The 19,078-nt window shown below is 28.5% G+C and overlaps 1 protein-coding gene across 3 annotated transcripts; it reads left to right on the plus strand.

Moving 5' to 3' along the window:
- The first annotated feature begins 31 nt into the window (after positions 1-31).
- LOC107445057 (zinc finger protein 845) lies at positions 32-15,136 on the plus strand. Of its 3 annotated transcripts, none has more exons than XM_021148090.3 (3): positions 32-181; positions 3,969-4,053; positions 11,455-15,136. In XM_021148090.3, exons 2-3 carry the CDS (start codon positions 3,971-3,973, stop codon positions 12,701-12,703), a joined length of 1,332 nt encoding a protein of 443 aa, XP_021003749.2. In that variant the 5' UTR covers positions 32-181; positions 3,969-3,970; the 3' UTR covers positions 12,704-15,136. The 3 variants fall into 3 exon arrangements, with proteins under 3 accessions (XP_021003749.2, XP_071041737.1, XP_071041736.1); XM_071185636.1 differs by lacking the exon at positions 32-181 and adding an exon at positions 184-328; XM_071185635.1 differs by lacking the exon at positions 32-181 and having other exon boundaries at positions 3,939-4,053.
- The last annotated feature ends 3,942 nt before the right edge of the window (positions 15,137-19,078 follow it).

Here is a 19,078-nt window from a genome sequence, read left to right on the forward strand (position 1 = left end):
CAATATCGTATAACATTTGACAGAAGAACATAACTTATCAGCCAAGGATTATCGAGCAAAGTGCGTAGTAGGGTAAATAGTACAAATATAGGCTGCTAAAAACGTTAATTATTGAGAATAAAAATAAATACAAAAAGGTCAAAATTTACCTCGTTGGTCAGGATAATTTGCGTTTTTTTTGGTAAATATTTATAACTTTTGTGTATACTCTCCAATGATAATTTTACTATGGTTCAGTTTTGTGTAGTATTATATAATCAACAGACATTAGGATGATTGTTATATTTATTTATTGTAGATTTATTTACAAGGAGTGTCTTCTAACAACGTTTGTCACGATTTTCTTTTAAATTCTTTTTACTCTGTACTTATTAGCTTATTTTACTGTTTGCCTTTCTTCTGAAAAAAATTTCTTGCTGCAATTAAACTTTTCTGCAATTGTTAAATCTGGATCAAATGAAATTATCAAAGTTGTAACTTATGATTGTACAAAAATAAACTTGAAAATGTTTTAATAAACGGCTTACTTTTTATAATTTTGGGATATCGTGATGTGTTGCAAAGGCGCACAATAGATTTTAATTTTGCAATTTAAAAACAAAAACAAATGTATTATAAGCACTTTGAGTTGGGTCCCTTTCTGTGATTTCTTGCTTTTATAGTTTCTTGCGGGCCACTGCCCGAAAGTTTCCAAGACTTTGCATTAATTTCACTACATATCGCGTCATGCACATCTTTGATATATTTTTATATTTTCACTGATTTGAATAATCCTTGACTTTATTTTTTCTTGTTTGAACCTCCTTGGCAAGGCAATGAGAAATTTCACATCATTGTGTGGAAAAAAATTTATAATCGGATGCCTCATTTATTTTGACGATTTTATATGTTCTTATATAGCTGAGGGGGATGGTTTTAAAATGAGATAATTCTGATTATAAGAAATCAAAATAGAATAGAAAAAATGGGAGAATTTATTTGCAATAAAAGCTTCAAGGTATAGTGTCTAATCCAAAGGGCACCCTATTCTACACTCAGACCCATTAAGTCCCTTTATTGTTTAGTTGCATATAATTCTTGGAGCGATTTAAATATTGATATCTTCGACGACTTTTGAGCAGTGGCCTGCAAGAAACTAATGAAATATACAAAAAGGGGATCGACATTAAATGTCCCCTTGTAGTCCCCCCCTGGGCAAACCTTAAAAATTTTTGAGTTTAAAATGTCTTGGACTCCTTAGCAATTTTAGTTCGCGTTAACCGATACCAGTGTAGAAATATCCCCCAATTTTTGAACAAATGAATTTAGAGTGATATTTTTAAATAGTTTTGAAAGGATTTAATTTTTAGAAACAGTCTTATTATTATTTTTTTTTTTTACTGCTTTAATAAGAAAGTTTCAAGTAATTGGAAGAAATCTTCTTAATAACAGAATTTTTTATTGGCTTTTTAACCAAAAAACAACCATTTAATAAAAATTTCCTCAATATACCTGGGAATTTGCTCAATCAAGGCTTATAATTAAAAAGATTGACTCCTTCCTGCTTTATGATTTTCATTAGAATTAAACTCCCCAGTTTAGTGATACTTTTTAAGTATTTTGTGACAGTAAAATTACAAGTGAATAGGATTTACAAATATTGCAGTGTCTCGATATATTAATCAGATATCTCATAAAACAATTTTAAATATTGCTAGAAGTTTTGAAAGTAAAAATTGTTGCAGATGCATCATTAGCTACATAAATAAGCATTAAATGCTTGTAATGAATCAAAATTTCTCAATGCCAAAGAATTTAAAAACCAATTTGTAAAATCAACTAATAGAGTAGGAAATCCACTAAATTAATTAAATGAAGAGCCCAGTTAATGTTGAGTATGCCAAAAGAAAGGACCACCCTGAATAACTTTTGATCTAATGATTGGATCTTCACTTTCTAGGAACTCATTCTTGTTGGTTTGAGGGGCTGCTCTCAAATATGCTAATTAATTAGTGCAGACAATACTTTAAGTTAGGAAATCAAGGCACAAAAAATACTTTTTCTGAATAAACAAATCTTTTTTTCAATGGATTTGGATTTCGGACCCACAAGATATAGGGGGTAGACGCAATTGAAAAAATAAGGTCACCATAGTTTGGTCAGGAGATTAATCCAAAGTTTGGACTCCTTAAAGTTTTTTTTACATTTTGTGTTTTTCACCATATCTCAAGAACTTTTTAAGTGAATTGAAAATTTTTTGCCTGCAATTATAAAATTCTTTATCCAAAAATAATTCAATGCAAAATATAATTCTCAGTAAATAATTATTCTTTTATTAAATAATAGTTAGTTTTATTAAAAAATTCTGAATTCTGAGATATAAATTTTTTTACACTATTTTAAAGTATGCAATTTTACATTTTAAATATAAAATTTGAGCGAAATCGGTTTAATAGCTCCTGAGAAATCAAATTTTAAAACAGTTGTATATTTAAAATTGAAGAAAAATTCAAACTGATTTCGTTCAAATTTTGTATTTTACTATGTAAAATAACATACTTTTAAATAATTATGTAAAAAAGTTATGTTTATTCAGAGAAAGTACGTTTTTGTGTATGATTTAGTAACTTAAAGTACCGTCTGCTCTAATTAATTAGCATATTTGAGGTCATCCCTTTGAACCATTAAGATTGAGTCCAAGAATGTAAAAATGGCTAGTTTTTTTTTTCTTTTTTTTAGCACTGTACTACACTACTATAATGACTTATGAAAACTGTAAAACTGATGCATATATATTTTTCGGTGTTTATTCTTGCTATATAATATAAATATCAATATAATCTAAACATCGAGCCAATATGTCACTTGCTATATAATATAAACAATAAAGATATTTATTTTAACTTGAATTTTAAAAAAAACCTGTTGTGAAATGTTAATAGAATAATTTTTTTTTATCTATTTAGAAGGGATGTACAATCTATGACCCACCAGGTTAAAAGTGGCCCCTTGACTGTGTAAAATATTAATAAAAATATAATAGAAAAATAAATTAGAATTTTTTTTTCCGTCATGCTCTGTAACAGAAAATTACTGAGCAAGTTTAAAGCTTTTCTCAAAGTAGTGTGACAATTTTATTATGAAAGTTTTACTTAATGTTCAGAGTTTGAAATGAAATGTTATTGCTCATGAAGTTATATAAATTAACTGAAAGAGAAGGAAAAAAATTTTTTCACTTAGATAAAAAAATTATAATTTCAGAATTCTAGCAACAATCATCTCTATCTGATATCATATTAGTAACAAATTTTGCTTCCTCAATAATAAAGAAAAGTAAACTCTTAGGATAAATGTAAATTTAAATTACCTTTTTTATTGTTTGTTATAAATGTAATCTAATTTGCTTTGTAATCTAATAATTATATATTTGTTTAAATTTATTTACATTAATATTTTTTATTATCTGCTCCAGAGCAAAAGATTAATTATACTTTTTAAACTCATTTATATTACTTTAAAAGAAATTATATGTCAAGTGTTAATACTTCAAGCATTTTTATAATTACAAAACAACGTTGGATGCAGACATTATGTTAATATTAACCGTAACACTTTTCAAAAGTAGTTGTGTATCTTTAATTTCAATCAATTTCAATGACAAAATTTTTTAATATTTAAGGATATTTATGTATTGTAACAAGAAAATTTCTTAATTTTAAAAGAATCTTTTCCGAACTATTATTACACATTTAATACTTTAATTTTCTATTTTCTGTAATTATTTTTTCTTATCTAAGTTGTTCTTTTAATATAAAAATATAAAAATCCTTGAATTTGTTAAGCTTTCCGACTTGTTTCTTTGAGTTAACTGAAATTAATTTTATATCATGTAGAGGCACTAATTCATGTATTTATTTTTAATAAGTACTCAGCTTTTAATATTTTTGTATTATAATTGTATGTTTATAAATGTTCTGTGTTTTTTAAAGCAATGGATGAAGATATTGAGTCTCCTGAACAAAATTCTCTCCAGAGACAGAGGTTTAAAACCACATCAGTCTGTGTTAAAATGAAGTAAAAAAATTTCTTTAATAATCTTTTATTATATATATGTTTTTAAAATTTTGTTCTTGCAAATACTACATTTCTAATGTAGCAATTAAACTAATACTTAAACATATGAATTTGAGTAACTAACTAATTTGATAGAATGTCATAATACGAACAGTATGTCTCGCAGTGGACTGATCGTTAAGACGCAGTTCCCAACAGATCACCTAAGTCAAGCATGACTGGCTGTGTTCAGTGTGCGGGTGGGTGACCACTTGGATTAGTCTGCGTAGGGACCGAGGGTGTGCGGTATTGGTCCTCGTTAAACTGTTCTACCGTAAAGTGCTCGACTTCGCGTGCAGGTCGTCGGGCTACCGAAACAGGAGTACCATCCCTTCTGCAAAGGATCAAAATTGTGATGACATGTCTTCGGATCATCCTCAGGGATGTTTCCCAGACAGTCGCCAATAGCCCATTGTGCAGCTCTAGTGCGATGTCGTCGGGCTACCGAAACAGGGGTACCATCCCTTCTGCAAAGGATCAAAATTGTGATGACATGTCTTCGGATCATCCTCAGGGATGTTTCCCAGACCGTCGCCAATAGCCCATTGTGCAGCTCTAGTGCGATGTAAATGAACTACAACAACTACAACAAGCGAACAGTATATAATTTTACAATGTTGTTCAATGAACTTGTATAGTTAGACAAAATCTATACAGGTGCCTTTATATGTCCTATTTGTTAGAATTAAAGTTTTTGAAATCCAATTTTTTTTTTTTTTTTTGTAGGTATGCTTGTGTCATAGAAACTTATGTTATTTTTTACTTCTCAAGCAGACATTCTTTCATCTTCATTTTCAAAAATAGTTTTTTCTTATTTTTCAATAACTTGTAAATCTGATTTTTTATGTATAAAAATTAATACTATTTAAATGTGCAGCATGCAAAAAAATCACCCTGTATAACTTTTGATTTAACGATTTAATTTTCACTTACTAGAACTCAATATTAATGGTTTTTATAAAGGGACCTAATAAGATTTTTTTTATTTCCAATGAGCTGCATTATCGGTCTTGCCGATGAGCAGACCTAGTGCATTCTCCAGAGGTGGTATCCACTCTTTCAGGACCACCACAATGGGTGAGATACCGTTGGTCATGTTAATTTGGATGTCTAGTTTCTGAGCCAATAAGGCACTCCAGGGATCTTTTACATGCCGCATAATCATACGACATGGCCGCTGAGGATTTTCTGCATTCCAAAAATCCGGTGTCTGGGCCGGGGATCGAACCCGCACACTTGGGCTCATTAGGCCGACGACAAACCAACTTTGCGCCACCCAGCCACTGGACCTAATAAGATAGTGCAGACAATATTTAAAATTTATGAAGTCAGTCAAAAAAAGGAATTTCTCGAAATAAAAATGCATTATTTTTGACGTCTTTTCATATTTTACCTACAAAACATAGGGGTAATCGTAATCTGGGAGATAGGTTCCTAATAGTTTTGTCAGGAGAGCAGTTGAAAGTTTGAACACTTTAATGCTGATTTATACTTTTTGTGTAATTATTTATGTTTCAAGAACTTTTTGAGCTAATTTAAAAATTTTTGCACAAAAATATAAAATTTGTTTATGCTAAGATAATTCCATGCCAAAAATAGTTTTTTTAATAATTTATTATTTTATATTATTTTATTTAATAATAGTAAAAAAAAATTTAAATTGTAAGATACACAAATTTTAACATTAAATTTTTACATTTGCTAATTATTACACTTTTCATTTTAAAGAAGTATTTTTATGACAAAATACACAATTTGAACAAAATTTATTGTACAATAGTTACTTGAGGGGGAAATGAATACTAAGAAAAGTAAATTAGAAAATGAAGTTATGTAATACTCATTACTTTTAGTCTACTCCAATTATTTTTCATTTAACACAGTGCAATTTATAATTCTTGGCAAAATTCTAATTCAATATTTAATTGTTATTTTTGTATTGAAAAATTAAGTTAAATAAAAAATATCAGTTTAGTGTTTGTGATTTTTTAAAAGATTGAATTCAGTATTTTTTTTTATATATATTTACAACTATTACTTTCAGAAAAATGTTTATGGTGTACAGCACGTAACATAACTCAAATTTTTACTTCATAAATATTTTCTCTTTATTTATTTATTTATTTTGAGAATTTCTGTAAACATAAACATAACGTTATATCTATTCATCTTCAATAGATTGAATTTGAGACTTCTGCATTTTGTGTATTTAAAATTAACTTATTATTGCATATATTTTATAGCGTGTAAAAGTCTAAAAAAAATGCATTATTTGGATTATTTTATGCAATTAAACTGTACAAGAATATGTTAGAGAAAGAAAACTATTTTCCTCCTCTAACATATTATTACAAAATGTACGGAGGTATACCTCTGGTAATTTCTATTTTGGTTTTTTTTTTTTATCTGAAGCAATTAAAGCTACTAATTCTTACAGTTTTATCTCAGTGGCAGCTTTAACCCACTGACGGTTTTGATATCTAAATTTTGACTTCTTCCAAATGGTTACAATATCTAGAAACTGCTGTTCCTAAAATAGCCGCTTGCATTTTCTAAGAACCCTTGCCAAACAGTAAGAGATAATTCCTACCCCCCTATAATGGAAAATGGTGTTTGAAAGGCCATTTTTCTCCTATTATTTACTTGACAGGTGGGGTGGTTTACTTTTTGAGGTGTAATTATAGACTGTTCGTACTGTCCCCTTTGCTCAGGTCATTTTGGACGTGAAAGAAATACTTTTTCAATCTGTTTGAAAATATTTCATTTGAGCTGTGAGTGAGTATAGAATCTCTTGTGGCAAAAAAAAAAGAAAGAAAAGAAACAAGTAAAATGAGTAAAATCTAGCGTTGCGTTTTAAAATTTGTTTTTATCAATATTTTTCTTTTTATTACGTCATTATCCTTTTTATTACAGTGTTTTTTGTCAATAACATAGATTATTTTATATAGAATGCATCAAAATGTATCTAAAAAAAATTCGACTTATTATGTAGAAGTGGATGTGTTTAATTAATTTGGAGTAATCAACTTTCCCATTAATGGTATAAAGACAGAAATATTCTTTAAAGTTGTGTGAAATATTTCAAACAAACCTTTTTTAATAATTCATTTGCATTGAATCAGTTATTTAAAAAATGGCACGAGTTTTTTTTTGTTTTTTTTTGTTTTTGTTTTTTTAGAATGAAATAATAAGTATTTATTCTAGAGATAAGGTAAATATGGTAATAAAATTTTGCTTTTTATTTTTTTAACAACGCAAAGGTTTATTTAGAAGTCATAAAAATATTAGTAAAACGAAATTAAAATATCTATTTTAATTATTAAATTCATTCAATTAAAATTTCTTTTAATAAAAGATTAAAATAATGATTTCAATTCGCGACTCGTGTTTTTTCTACATTAAATAAAAATTATGACACATGGATAAAGAGTCTAGTTGTGATGCTATTCACTTCTTTTTTGTACAAATCTAATTTTATACCTAAAAACATGGCAAAGCCAATGCTAACTTGATTTAGTAAAATATGTGACTTATGCTCATTTTGAAATTATCTATTTAATTTCTAGATATGATGAAAGCTCGTATGAACACTTAGTAGCAAAATAAAAATTACTAAATATCTAGTTTTTGTTCCTTCAGCTGTTTAGACTTTAACTCTTTTAATTATTAATTTTACATATTTGATGGAACTATATCTCGTTCATTATAACTATTCAATAATACTTTTATATTTACTCCAGCACAATAATTTGTGTAATTTAACTCCACTTTTACTGCAATTTACCTTAATTGAGTTATTTTGTTAGAGTTTGTTACAATCGTCAGAAGTTGATGGTATATTTTTATAAATTTACTATCATGCTTGTCAGGGAAGTAAAGGTGGCCTGTGCGTAAGGAAGATCATACCATCACAATTATTCCATTGTGTGTGGAGCCTTAACTTCTATGAACCTCTGGCTCACAGCAGACTGTTGTTGAATACCTGATTTAATTAATTATTATTATTAATAAATAAGTGTTAAAATTAATAAGTATATTATAAATATTAAGAGCATATTTTGGGTAAACGAATTATAAAAATAAGATTTTGTTAGCTTTAAATAATTTATGAAATTATAACAAATTTGAGTACATTACAATTCTTAGAATGTCATATTATTTATTTTTTTTTATTAAATATTAAAAATTACAAGCGATTATTTAAAAAAAATAAATTTTTTTTTAAATGTTATTTCAAGAGTTTGCGCAAAAAGATATAGAACTGCTTATTTTATTTCAAGGGTATAATAAATAAATTTAAACATCAAAAATAACATAACTGGGGGAGGGGGGGGCATCTTCAAGAGCAAAATACGAAAAAACAATTTACAATACATTTCTTCTAATATCAGATATGTAGAAACTTTTTGAAACTTTAACATCTCAATATTATTATACTGGTTATTATATAAAATTCCCTAAGGCAAATATTTATTAACCCTTTCAAAGGCCATGATAAGTATACTTAACACCTCTGTTTAAAGTTCATAGCGAACTTTTTTACCACTTTCAATTTAGGTTTCCATTTAACAACTTCAGCTTTCTTGAAGCGCGTTTGAATAAAATTGGTTACCATTTATTAGTTTAAAAAAGCGTATAAAAGTTATAAAATATATAATTCCTTTTAAAGTTTGTAGCATTTATAAAATTTATTTTATAAATAACGAAAAATAAAAGTCAATGAGTTCCTAATAAATCGTGGTAAATATACTTACCTAAGCTGAATGAGGTTTCTTTTTCATATATCAATTACTATTCTTTTGTCAATTTCAATTCCAAAAATACTTTAACTTACCTTTACTAGAAATAAATGGTCCATTAAAGGGTTAAAGTAGCAAATTTTCAATGTGTTTGTATAAACTTAATTAGAGCAAATTAGAGCAAAATCGTTTATTTAAATCAATTTAAGAAATAATAAAACATTTATTATTCAGCAGTTTATAAGACTTCGTATTATTCATGTTATTATTCGATATTTTAATACTTTTAAGGTGGTACATTCCCAAGAAAAATAGGAATATCTTTCAAAGGAAATAAAATTTTATAACAAAAATTTTAGGAAATTAATTAAAATATTAATTAATATATTAAATTTCATGTGAAACCTATGCATATATATAATTTAAATATATACACAAATTTCTAACCAAAAAAAAGTCTAAAAGCCTAGCTGTCAGATAATTGACATTTAATAATAATATACTCCCTCTTCTACATTTGAATACTTTTGCACTGCTTATTGATACTGATGAGTTTATGATTTTGATTAAACATTTTTCAGAGATTTCAAAGTGCTATGCTATCAGTTTACAAGGTTTACATACCAATCATTCCCTACTTAAATCAACACCAAATTAGTTTCAAAATTCTTTTTTGAAGCTACTTTTGAAAAAAAGTTGGTGCTAAAAAAAATTGCTTTCACGCTGTCAAACAAATCCCCTTTTTGTTAGGACTCTTCCATAGGTAATCGCATAAAATGATATTTTAGTTAATGAACCGTGAATTCAGTACAAGTATAACTTTACTGTTGTTCTATTAAACTGCATCGAAAGTTATTTATAACTCAACTTACTGGAAATGTAGCAACTGATTTGGGAGGGAGAGAATATAAAAAAATTAACATAGGATCATATGGAGAGAAAAAAGTATTTCGAGGTTAAGTGAGATGATGCTAACCAACCTGCAATTACACCCTTAACTAAAATTGAATCATTAATTCAATAATTAATGCCTGCCTCTTAAACTAGATAATACTTTGAAAGAATAAAAATGGAAACTGAATATTAAATATTAATTTTTTAATGACTAACAAAAAATCGAAATTTGTAATTTTTTTTTTTTATATATTAGAAAATGTTTTTTGAACCAGCAAAAGAAAAAACAATAACGGGAAAAGCTACCATTAGTTACTCGCTAAATACTCTATAAATTAAAAAGAAATATAACTAAATGGAAAACTATTTAAACAATTGAAGATAATATTAAATGTAAATAATTTATAAACATTATTTTTAAATATATCAGATTCTTTTTTTCCATACATTTAGGTGAATCACTTTCACCAAGATTTATTGTACTATATTTTCAAAATTAAAATCAATCACCTGTACTGAGTCAATTTTGATCTCTTACTTTTTTTTAAATCAATTTTAATCTTTGCGAATTAACATTAGATGAAAATTAGTTCTATTTTCTCATGTAATTCTCTTCCCATACCGATTTCTTTTCTTTTTATACTGAAAAAAAAAATGTTTTAGTTAAATATTTTCGAAAATCCTTTCGCATTTTCTTTGAAAGCCAACTCTATTGTGTATTGAGTATTTGTACCCTTCAGGTGATGGAGTGGACATCAATTAACCGTAGCTGAGAAGGGAGTGAATAAAGCATTAGCGACTTTTCACGTGCATGGCCGTTTCGTCGGACAAAAATCAGAGGCATTTTTTACGTGCAGGACCATCTATAGGTGGAAAAATGAGGGAGGTTTTCTACGTTCACGACCATTTCCGAGCATAAAAAAAAGTACGACTTTCTACGTGCAGAACCGTCGGTGGGTTAAAATAGGTACAAGTACAAAATTGTACTTTTTGTACATAAGATGCTTATAACTTCTAAACTATTAATTTGATCCTCTTAAGATTGGCTTGATGTGATTCTACATGATAAAATACATCAGAAAAATAATGCCGCACTTGCTTCTTTAGATGAAATTTAATTTCCCCCCTTAAATCACCCCTCTCAAAAAAGGGGGAGAGCATGCAGAGGAGAGATGGTGGATGTTCAGTTATTGTTTATAATTACATATCAAAGCTTTTGTCAAAAAATATCCTGATTATTAATTTTTCCAAAAAAATGCCCTTTTTTATGTATAAGAAAATTGATTACTCCAAATTATTTAAGCATAACAAGTTTTTATTTCATTAATTAAGCACATTAACTACATATATGGTCATCACAAGTGGGCAGCCGACTCACGAAACTACATATTTAATTAATTTTAAGGGCACTTGTATTTAAATGATTATAAAAACTGTTACGAGTATATTTGAAAAATTGATCAGAATAAAAGGTATAGCCTTTAAAAAGTATAAATTTTTTTATCCTATATTAGTTCAAAATTATAATTTATTAGTGGCACTTAGTTCTTATCTATATTTAGTCTTTTTTTCCTTCACCCTTATTTCCTGAATAAAGCCTACTTTCAAGTTGAAAAATATCTCAACTTTAAGACTTTATATATTTGATACCATATAAAAACATTTTTAATATATTCATGACAATCCTGAGTTTTACTAATAATTCTTATTTGGTTTCTATCTGTTACAGGTTTGATGCTTTGGAAGAAACTATGGTTACAGATGAAAGAAATTTTATTGTTGTACATGAGATGTACCAGTGTAGCAAATGCTATAAAATATTCAACGAAGAATCAGCATTAACCGATCATGACTGCATTCGTCTGAAAGAATTTGGTTCAACTTCAAATGTTTCTGCTGATGTTCTAAATTCCTGCAGACAGGGAAAATATGCTTATGATTGTGACCAGTGTGAGCTGAGTTTTACAAAAAAAGTTATGTTGAGAAAGCACCGTAATCAAGCACACAAAACTAAACGCATTAAAGAGTTAGAATGTGTACCGTGTAATTTGAAATTTGCAGATAAAGATAGCCTTCTTTTGCACAGAAAAAGTCACTATGTAGAAAAATGGTTCAAGTGTGATCAATGTGGCAAAAGATTTGCGTACGAAAAATTGCTGGACTGGCATGTTCGCAGGCAGCATCTGACCCCTAAGCGCATTGAAATCTATCAATGTGAAATTTGTGATAAAGTGATGTCTAATAGGAATAATTTATCCAGGCATCGAGCTCTGCACAATCTACCGAATTCTAAAAAATTTACTTGTGAAATATGTAATGCTTCTTTTCCTTTAAAAGCTTATTTGCAAAGGCATTCCTTGTCCCACAGCCAGGAAAGACCTTATATGTGTGAAAAATGTGGTAAAACTTTTAAAGCTAAATCTGGATTGAGTAAACACTCACTAACTCATGAACCTAAAGATTTCCAAGGAGGAAAATCAAGAAAAAGAAAATATTATAAACCATTACACAAGTATGCATGTGATAAATGTGGCAAACGTTTTACTTCTACGTATTATCTGAAAATACACTATTATATACATACTGGTGAAAGACCTCACAAGTGTGATGTTTGTTCTAAAGGATTTCGCTATAAAGAGCTTTTGAAGAATCATTTATTTGTCCACTCTGATGTAAGGTTTACTTGTGAGGTATGTGATAAGCAATATTCAAACAAAGGAGCTTATCAAAAACATATAAAACTTCATAATGAAGCTGAAGCAATTCCGTGTAATTATTGTGATATGCTGTTTTCTAGTAAATCCGCCCTAATCAGTCATACTGTTGTTCACACTAAAGAAAAGCCATATGAATGTGAATTGTGCCATAGGAGATATTCTCAGAAAGGATCTCTCAATAAGCATCCTTGTAGCCGGGCAGCAGCGAAATCTACAGCTGAGATATTGCTAAATTTAATTTCGAGAAATGATAATTTATGAATTGTTTTGAATGAGAGAATATTTCATTAAGGAGGTGTATACACTAAATTGACAAATGATAATTCACGAATTGTTTTGAATGAGGGAATATTTCATCTAGGAGGTGTATACACTAAATCTACAGCTGAGATATTGCTATTAATTTCGACAAATGATAATTTATGAATTGTTTTGAATGAGGGAATATTTCATTAAGGAGGTGTATACACTAAATCGACAAATGATAATTCATGAATTGTTTTTAATGAGGGAATATTTCATCTAGGAGGTGTATACACTAAATCTACAGCTGAGATATTGCTATTAATTTCGACAAATGATAATTCATGAATTGTTTTGAATGAGGGAATATTTCATGAAGGAAGTGTATACACTAAACCATTTGTTTTTTTTGGGGGGGGGCAGCAAAACCCTAAAGGACCGACCCTTTTTCGGAAACCCTACTTTATAAATAGCTTTTATTGCCAATTGTGAACACATTAACCAAAGAAAAATTACTAATTATTTTGAGATAATTAGAAACAATTTTTTTTATCAACTTTCATTTTAGTTTTTATGGCAGACAATTGAATTCTCAGTTCTGAAGGAGCAATTGATTTGTTTTATTTCTTTAAGCTTAAAATAAATGAGCGGAATAAAGATTTTTGTTGAAAAAAAAAAACCTCTTATAAACATTGAGATAGAGATGGCTTTTTTCTTTGTATTTATATTGGCTTTTTATTTTTTATAAATGTGTTTTCTCTTCCTAATTTATTCAATATAGTGTTAAAATTTTTATTTTATTATAAATTTTGCTGTCTTTTTTCACTAGGTCAAATCAATCACAAAAATAATTTAAGTGTGTATTAAATAAATAATTGGTTAAATTAGATATTAACATAACTGCTTCCAAAACTAATTACCTGTTAAGAAAAAAACCTTAACTCTCGAAACCATAGTGCACTGTGGAACACGTTTTCGGAATTGCAACTCTAAAGAATTCTACTTTTTTAAGTTTTATTAAAATAAAAGTGTTTCTCTTTCACCGTTTAGTACATCAAGTGTGGGAGATCATTAATTTTTATTATATTACCTTCAATTTTTTATCAGTGTAATTTGAATCTTTATTTTGAAAAAAAAAAGAACAAAAAATTAATATTATGCACAGGGGTTTTTAGTTGCAATCATATTTTAGGAAATCAGAAAGAGATAATCGATTATCTCAGAGGTAAAAAGTAATAACCACTTCGTTTCAAAATTTTACCACCTTCTGTTAAGTAATTACATCCAACGATAACTTTTATTCTTTTCTAAAAGTATGGATGTTTGTCGAAAGAAGGCTTCTTTGTCATTAAATGCCATCTCTGCTGCAACAAGAAAATCTGTCCAAACTACAAAAATGTTGGCTATAAATTTTTAATGCAAAGGTCTTAAATTAATTTAAAAGTCCTGCGTATTTTATTTTAAATACTGATAGATAGTCAAACAATTGAAGAAAAACTTAACAATTTTGCTTCTCATTGTGGAAAAAGATAATTTTGTTCATCGTAGTTTGTGTTTATCCATATAACTTAGAAAAATGTGTTCATAATGAGAAGAAAAATGCTGCTCAAGATTCAACGTGGAAAAAATGTAGATTGCAGTTTAGACTTTTGTAAGGAAAGTTTTACAGTATCTGAATTTGTTTTGTTTCTCTCTGTTTCAAAAACTGTATTTATTCCAGAATTAAAAATATAATTCTAATTCATATTATAATATGAATTAAAACTCTGTTCGCTTTTTCCTGATTTTTTTAAAATTTTATTTTTATTTTTTCTAAGCTTGTATTCAACATAGTTATCTTTGTAAAATTGATTCAGTAAAAAACCATGTGCAATTTGTCTTAAATTTATTTTAGAATTGAAATATGTAAAATAATGATTGCTAGAAATTTCCCTGCACATTAATGAATGTTGTTAGAGTCATAATTACTACTTGTTTTTGTATAGTTTAGCTCATATTTTATTTTTTAAAAACTAAAATTATATTTTTTGTAAAAAAAATTAGTCCTTTCTTTGATTGTTTCTTATTTTGCATGCAAGTGAGAGGGGGATTAAGATGGGTTGAATATTTTTATTTATCAATCGAAATTTCTCTATAAATTTTGTTTAAACTGTGTTAGAATTTAATATGCATTTGTGTGTCAACAAACAATTTTTAAGTATTAAATTAAAAATTGTCCGAGTAAATTCTTATTTTTCTTTTTAATTATCACTTAATTTTTATTGTTTCTAATACCAAGGTATATAAATATGCCTTTATAGAAGAAGTGGCTTATAATGAGTTCTCTTTTAACAAGAATCCAAACATTTGATTAAATTGTTACTTTTTTTGTGTTTGCATAATGTTGTCTATTTTTGCCTTTTGACATGAATTTATTTGGTGGTATAATGAACAATAAATTGATTCGTTAAATATTAGAGTTTGTTTTATGTTAACCGTAACACTAATCATATTTTCTATCCCTTAGGAACACGTGTTTTGTAGGTAAATTTTCGAGCATGCGCTCGGAAAATCAAATAACGTTAAGGTTAATGGAAAAAGGGGGTAATCTCTTTATTAGAGAGATTTTATTTTATATTTTATAACCATCGTTGAACAGTGGACCCAATTTTATGGGCTTACGACTACTAATGTTCAACTTTAGAGAGATTTTGCATAGCGTTACATTCCCCAATCACTCTAGCGTTAACGTTACTTGTGCTTAACAGCGCATGCGTGACAATTTTTCTATACAACTCGTCGAGATGATCTCGGTGTCGCTAAGGGGTGGAAAATAAAGTTAGCACTACAATTAATGTGAAGTAGACCCAATACAAAATCTCTATATATTGTCAACTATCTTTTTATACAGTCAATTTTTTACCTGAATAGTGAGAAACAATTGATACTCTATTTTCTTTCTCTTATTCTCTGACGGTGCAAGAAATCACAGTATTCAAATTTTTTTTTTCCGTTAAAAAATAATTTTAAAATTTGTTTCTTTAAACTAGAAGTCGTTTTGCAAAGTACTGGTAAATGTTTTGCGTAACGCTGTTTGAACACCTCGGTTTAAGATTAAAATTACTTCTTCTACTAAAACATGTAAATCCCACCTCTATGATCTGTCTATCAAAAGTGATTGTATTCCTGGGGTAAACCGGAATTCCGAGTTTCTTCGTATCTTTCATCTGGGTCTGAAAACTAGAAGCGGTGAATGCGATTTTTGCATGAATATCGTAGAATTCCGCATATTTCAAGAACGGAGTACCGCGAATCAAAAACTTATAATCCGACAAAACTTTGAAGTTTTTTCTAAATCTAGTTATGAGACGTTTACGATCATTATTCCGCCACTTACATGAAGAATTACGTTATACGTGATTCTTTCGCCATTCTTTTTCTTTTGGTTTGGCGAATTTTTGCCATTTTAAATGTTTGGAATTACGCCGGAATCTGCTAATATCACGATTCTTACTCACTTGATTTAAAAATCGAACATCGCTATTCCTGTTGACTTGATTTAAAAGTCTAATATTTCGATTTGTATTTACACGTTTTTAAAAAAGCAATATCGCGACTCGTATTTATGCGATCTTAAAATCCAATGCCGCGATTCGCATTCACGAGTTTTGAAAATCTAATATTGAGATTCGTATTCTCGCGTTTGTAATATCAAATATCGATTTTCGTATTTATACGTGATTAAAAGACTACGCGTTACGAATCATATTCACTCCAACTAAAAATTTTGCACAGTGATTCGTGTTTAAGCAGTTTAAAAATTCAATATCGCAATTTGTATTTTCGTGTTTTTAAAATCCATTATCGCGATTATTGTAAGAAGTAATTTAACTATGTTAGTTCAAAAAATTATGTTAAATATGAAACATGTAATGATTCATATGGTATATGAATTCATATGGTATATGAATTGATTTATTTTCTTCACATAACATTTTCAGGCTTTTTCACTTGGTGCCACAATCACCCCCACTAGAAGTACTACTAAATGCGTGTTTTGCTTCGAATAAATTAAAGACACCGGAAAGGGTTACAAATAATAAAAAACATTGGAATTTTTCTGCTTCATTATTTATGTCAGTATTAATCTTTCAATTTTGTGCATGATTTTGTTGCTGTACAGTACCAGAGATGCCAACTTGATCCGGACAGCGAATAAATATTTTTAAGTGGTAGCTCATCAATTGTGATTCTTAGTTAAATAAATTCAATTTATTAGATTTTTATCTACCACTATTTCTAAATTATTAGTAGGTTTATATAATTCACCACTTTTTTCAGCTATGTCACGCTATACCCTCTAAAATGCAGGCAAGATTAGTCAAGTATTTGCATAATTTAGTTTAGTTATTTACCGTTTTATAAATTATTTTGGCGTGTCCGGAGCAGTTGGCATCTCTGCAGTACTCATTTATTGTTTTTTTCTTCCCCCTTTACGAAAAAAGCGTAGTCAGCTAGGATATAGTGAATTAAATGGTCACATGTTTTGGTAATCAATCACGTGTCTTTAAACTGCCTTTGAAATTTAAAAATTTGCTCTTATAAACCATCAGTTTAATTGTATCGGCTAATGAAAGCATTCCTCAAAAATTGCAAGTATTTACAGCGACTATTTTAAGTATTTTTTACTCGGCTGACCATTTTTTTCTTCTTCGTATCAAGCTGGTTTCAGTATTGAATGACTATAAAAGTGACACGTTATCGTCTATTATATGAGATGTTCCAAAATTCGACCAGCAATTACAGAGGGATGATAAAAGGCAGATGAAAATTTACCATAGAGCATGGGGTCGCAAACCACGGTGAGAGGTTGAGAATTGCAAAAATGCTCGCAATATCTGAATCTAGAAGAGATGAAAGATGGAGGTCAATTTAGGTTGCCCTACCTTAATCGATATGTTTGTATGTTGTTCTCTGTGGATCTTCAGTTAAATGACTTAGCACACAAGAATACAAGTCGGTGAAGATCCTCAGAGCTAATTGCATTCAAACGTTAATTTTAGGTAGGGACAAACCTCGAGTGACCTCTACTTTGTGATCCCATGTTTTCTGGTAAGTTTTTATTCTTTTGACGCCTTCTACATCTGTCAGTCAAAATTTTGCAGCAACCTGTAATTGAACGATTACATCAAATTTTTAGAGAGCTAAAGTTTTCTTTTGTCTGACAAAACTAATAATCTTGTTTTAAGAAGTTTGCCTGTATAGATGAAACTGAACAAAATTATACTTATTTTTATGGTTTGTATTTTAGCATTATTCCAATGTTTGGTGATTCTTTTACGCTGTTAGAAGCTTAGTTTATATCAAATTTGAGTAAAAGCTGCTATTTTATAAGTTATCTTTTTTTTCCTATTTATTTTTCAAGAAATATAATGTAAAATAAAAAAATCTGCTTTGGCTCTATTTCTCAAAAAATCCTTTTACTTAAATTAGTTTTTGCATTTTAAAGTTGTAAACTTAAACTTACTAGAAGCGTTTCAATAGTTCCGAGGTTAAAATGATTCTTTGCTAGTAACAGCCAAAATTTACCAACCTATCGTAAAGCCAAACGTAAATATTATCTTCGATCATGGTAAAACTTTTTCTTTTTTTATTTCATTCTTGGTTTTATATATTAAATAAGAATGATATTAACGATCACTGCACTACAGATGAATAAATGACACAGACATATAAGTGCATGATAGTTATACGTTGATACGATGAAACTCAGCAAAATATAAAATATTATTTATTGTTTCCCTCACTCAGAAACAAGCATAACTTGTTACGGAATCAAACAATTGTTTGAAAAAGTTCAACTTAAGTCGAACTTTTTTTTCTTGGGCTGCGAATAGATGCCAAAGCTACAAATAAGCATCCAAATAATATAACGTTTCAGTTAAAATGAAGATAAACGTTCGAATTTTAATTAAAAAAATGATGTGTTCAAAATAATGATTATATGCTTGTTTGGGAAATGTTTAAAATTTATCTACATTATTCCCTCACTACCACTGTACGATCTCTAACTCAAGTAAAAAAATTTATTTTGGAAATTTATGAAAATTTTCGGGAGCGCACTGTGGGCCAGAAGACCATGATCTTTGGCCAAAAGTTAAAAATTAAATTTTCAATTAAAATATGTATAGGCAGTTTAAATATAGCCCAAAATAAGTATTCATAATCATTCCAAACATTATAATTTACTTTTTGGACCGACAAGAGTGCAATGTAATGAAAAATATGTTTAAAAATTTTTTTTAAATGAAACTTTTAAATTTTTATTTCAGAAATATATATAAGAATTTCACCTTACTGTTACATTTTTATCAGAGTAATTAGTCTGAAATTATAGTAAAATTTTTCATTTTG

The sequence above is a fragment of the Parasteatoda tepidariorum genome, chromosome 9 (genome assembly GCF_043381705.1).
Source record: "Parasteatoda tepidariorum isolate YZ-2023 chromosome 9, CAS_Ptep_4.0, whole genome shotgun sequence".
In the NCBI taxonomy this organism is placed as follows: Eukaryota; Metazoa; Arthropoda; class Arachnida; order Araneae; family Theridiidae; genus Parasteatoda; species Parasteatoda tepidariorum.

Bases quoted from the DNA above. Each gene is read 5' to 3' on its own strand.
- LOC107445057 (XM_021148090.3), top strand. From the start codon at position 3,971: ATGGATGAAGATATTGAGTCTCCTGAACAAAATTCTCTCCAGAGACAG. The intron at 4,054-11,454 runs GTAAAAAAATTT...TATCTGTTACAG, and splicing joins TCAGTCTGTGTTAAAATGAA to GTTTGATGCTTTGGAAGAAA.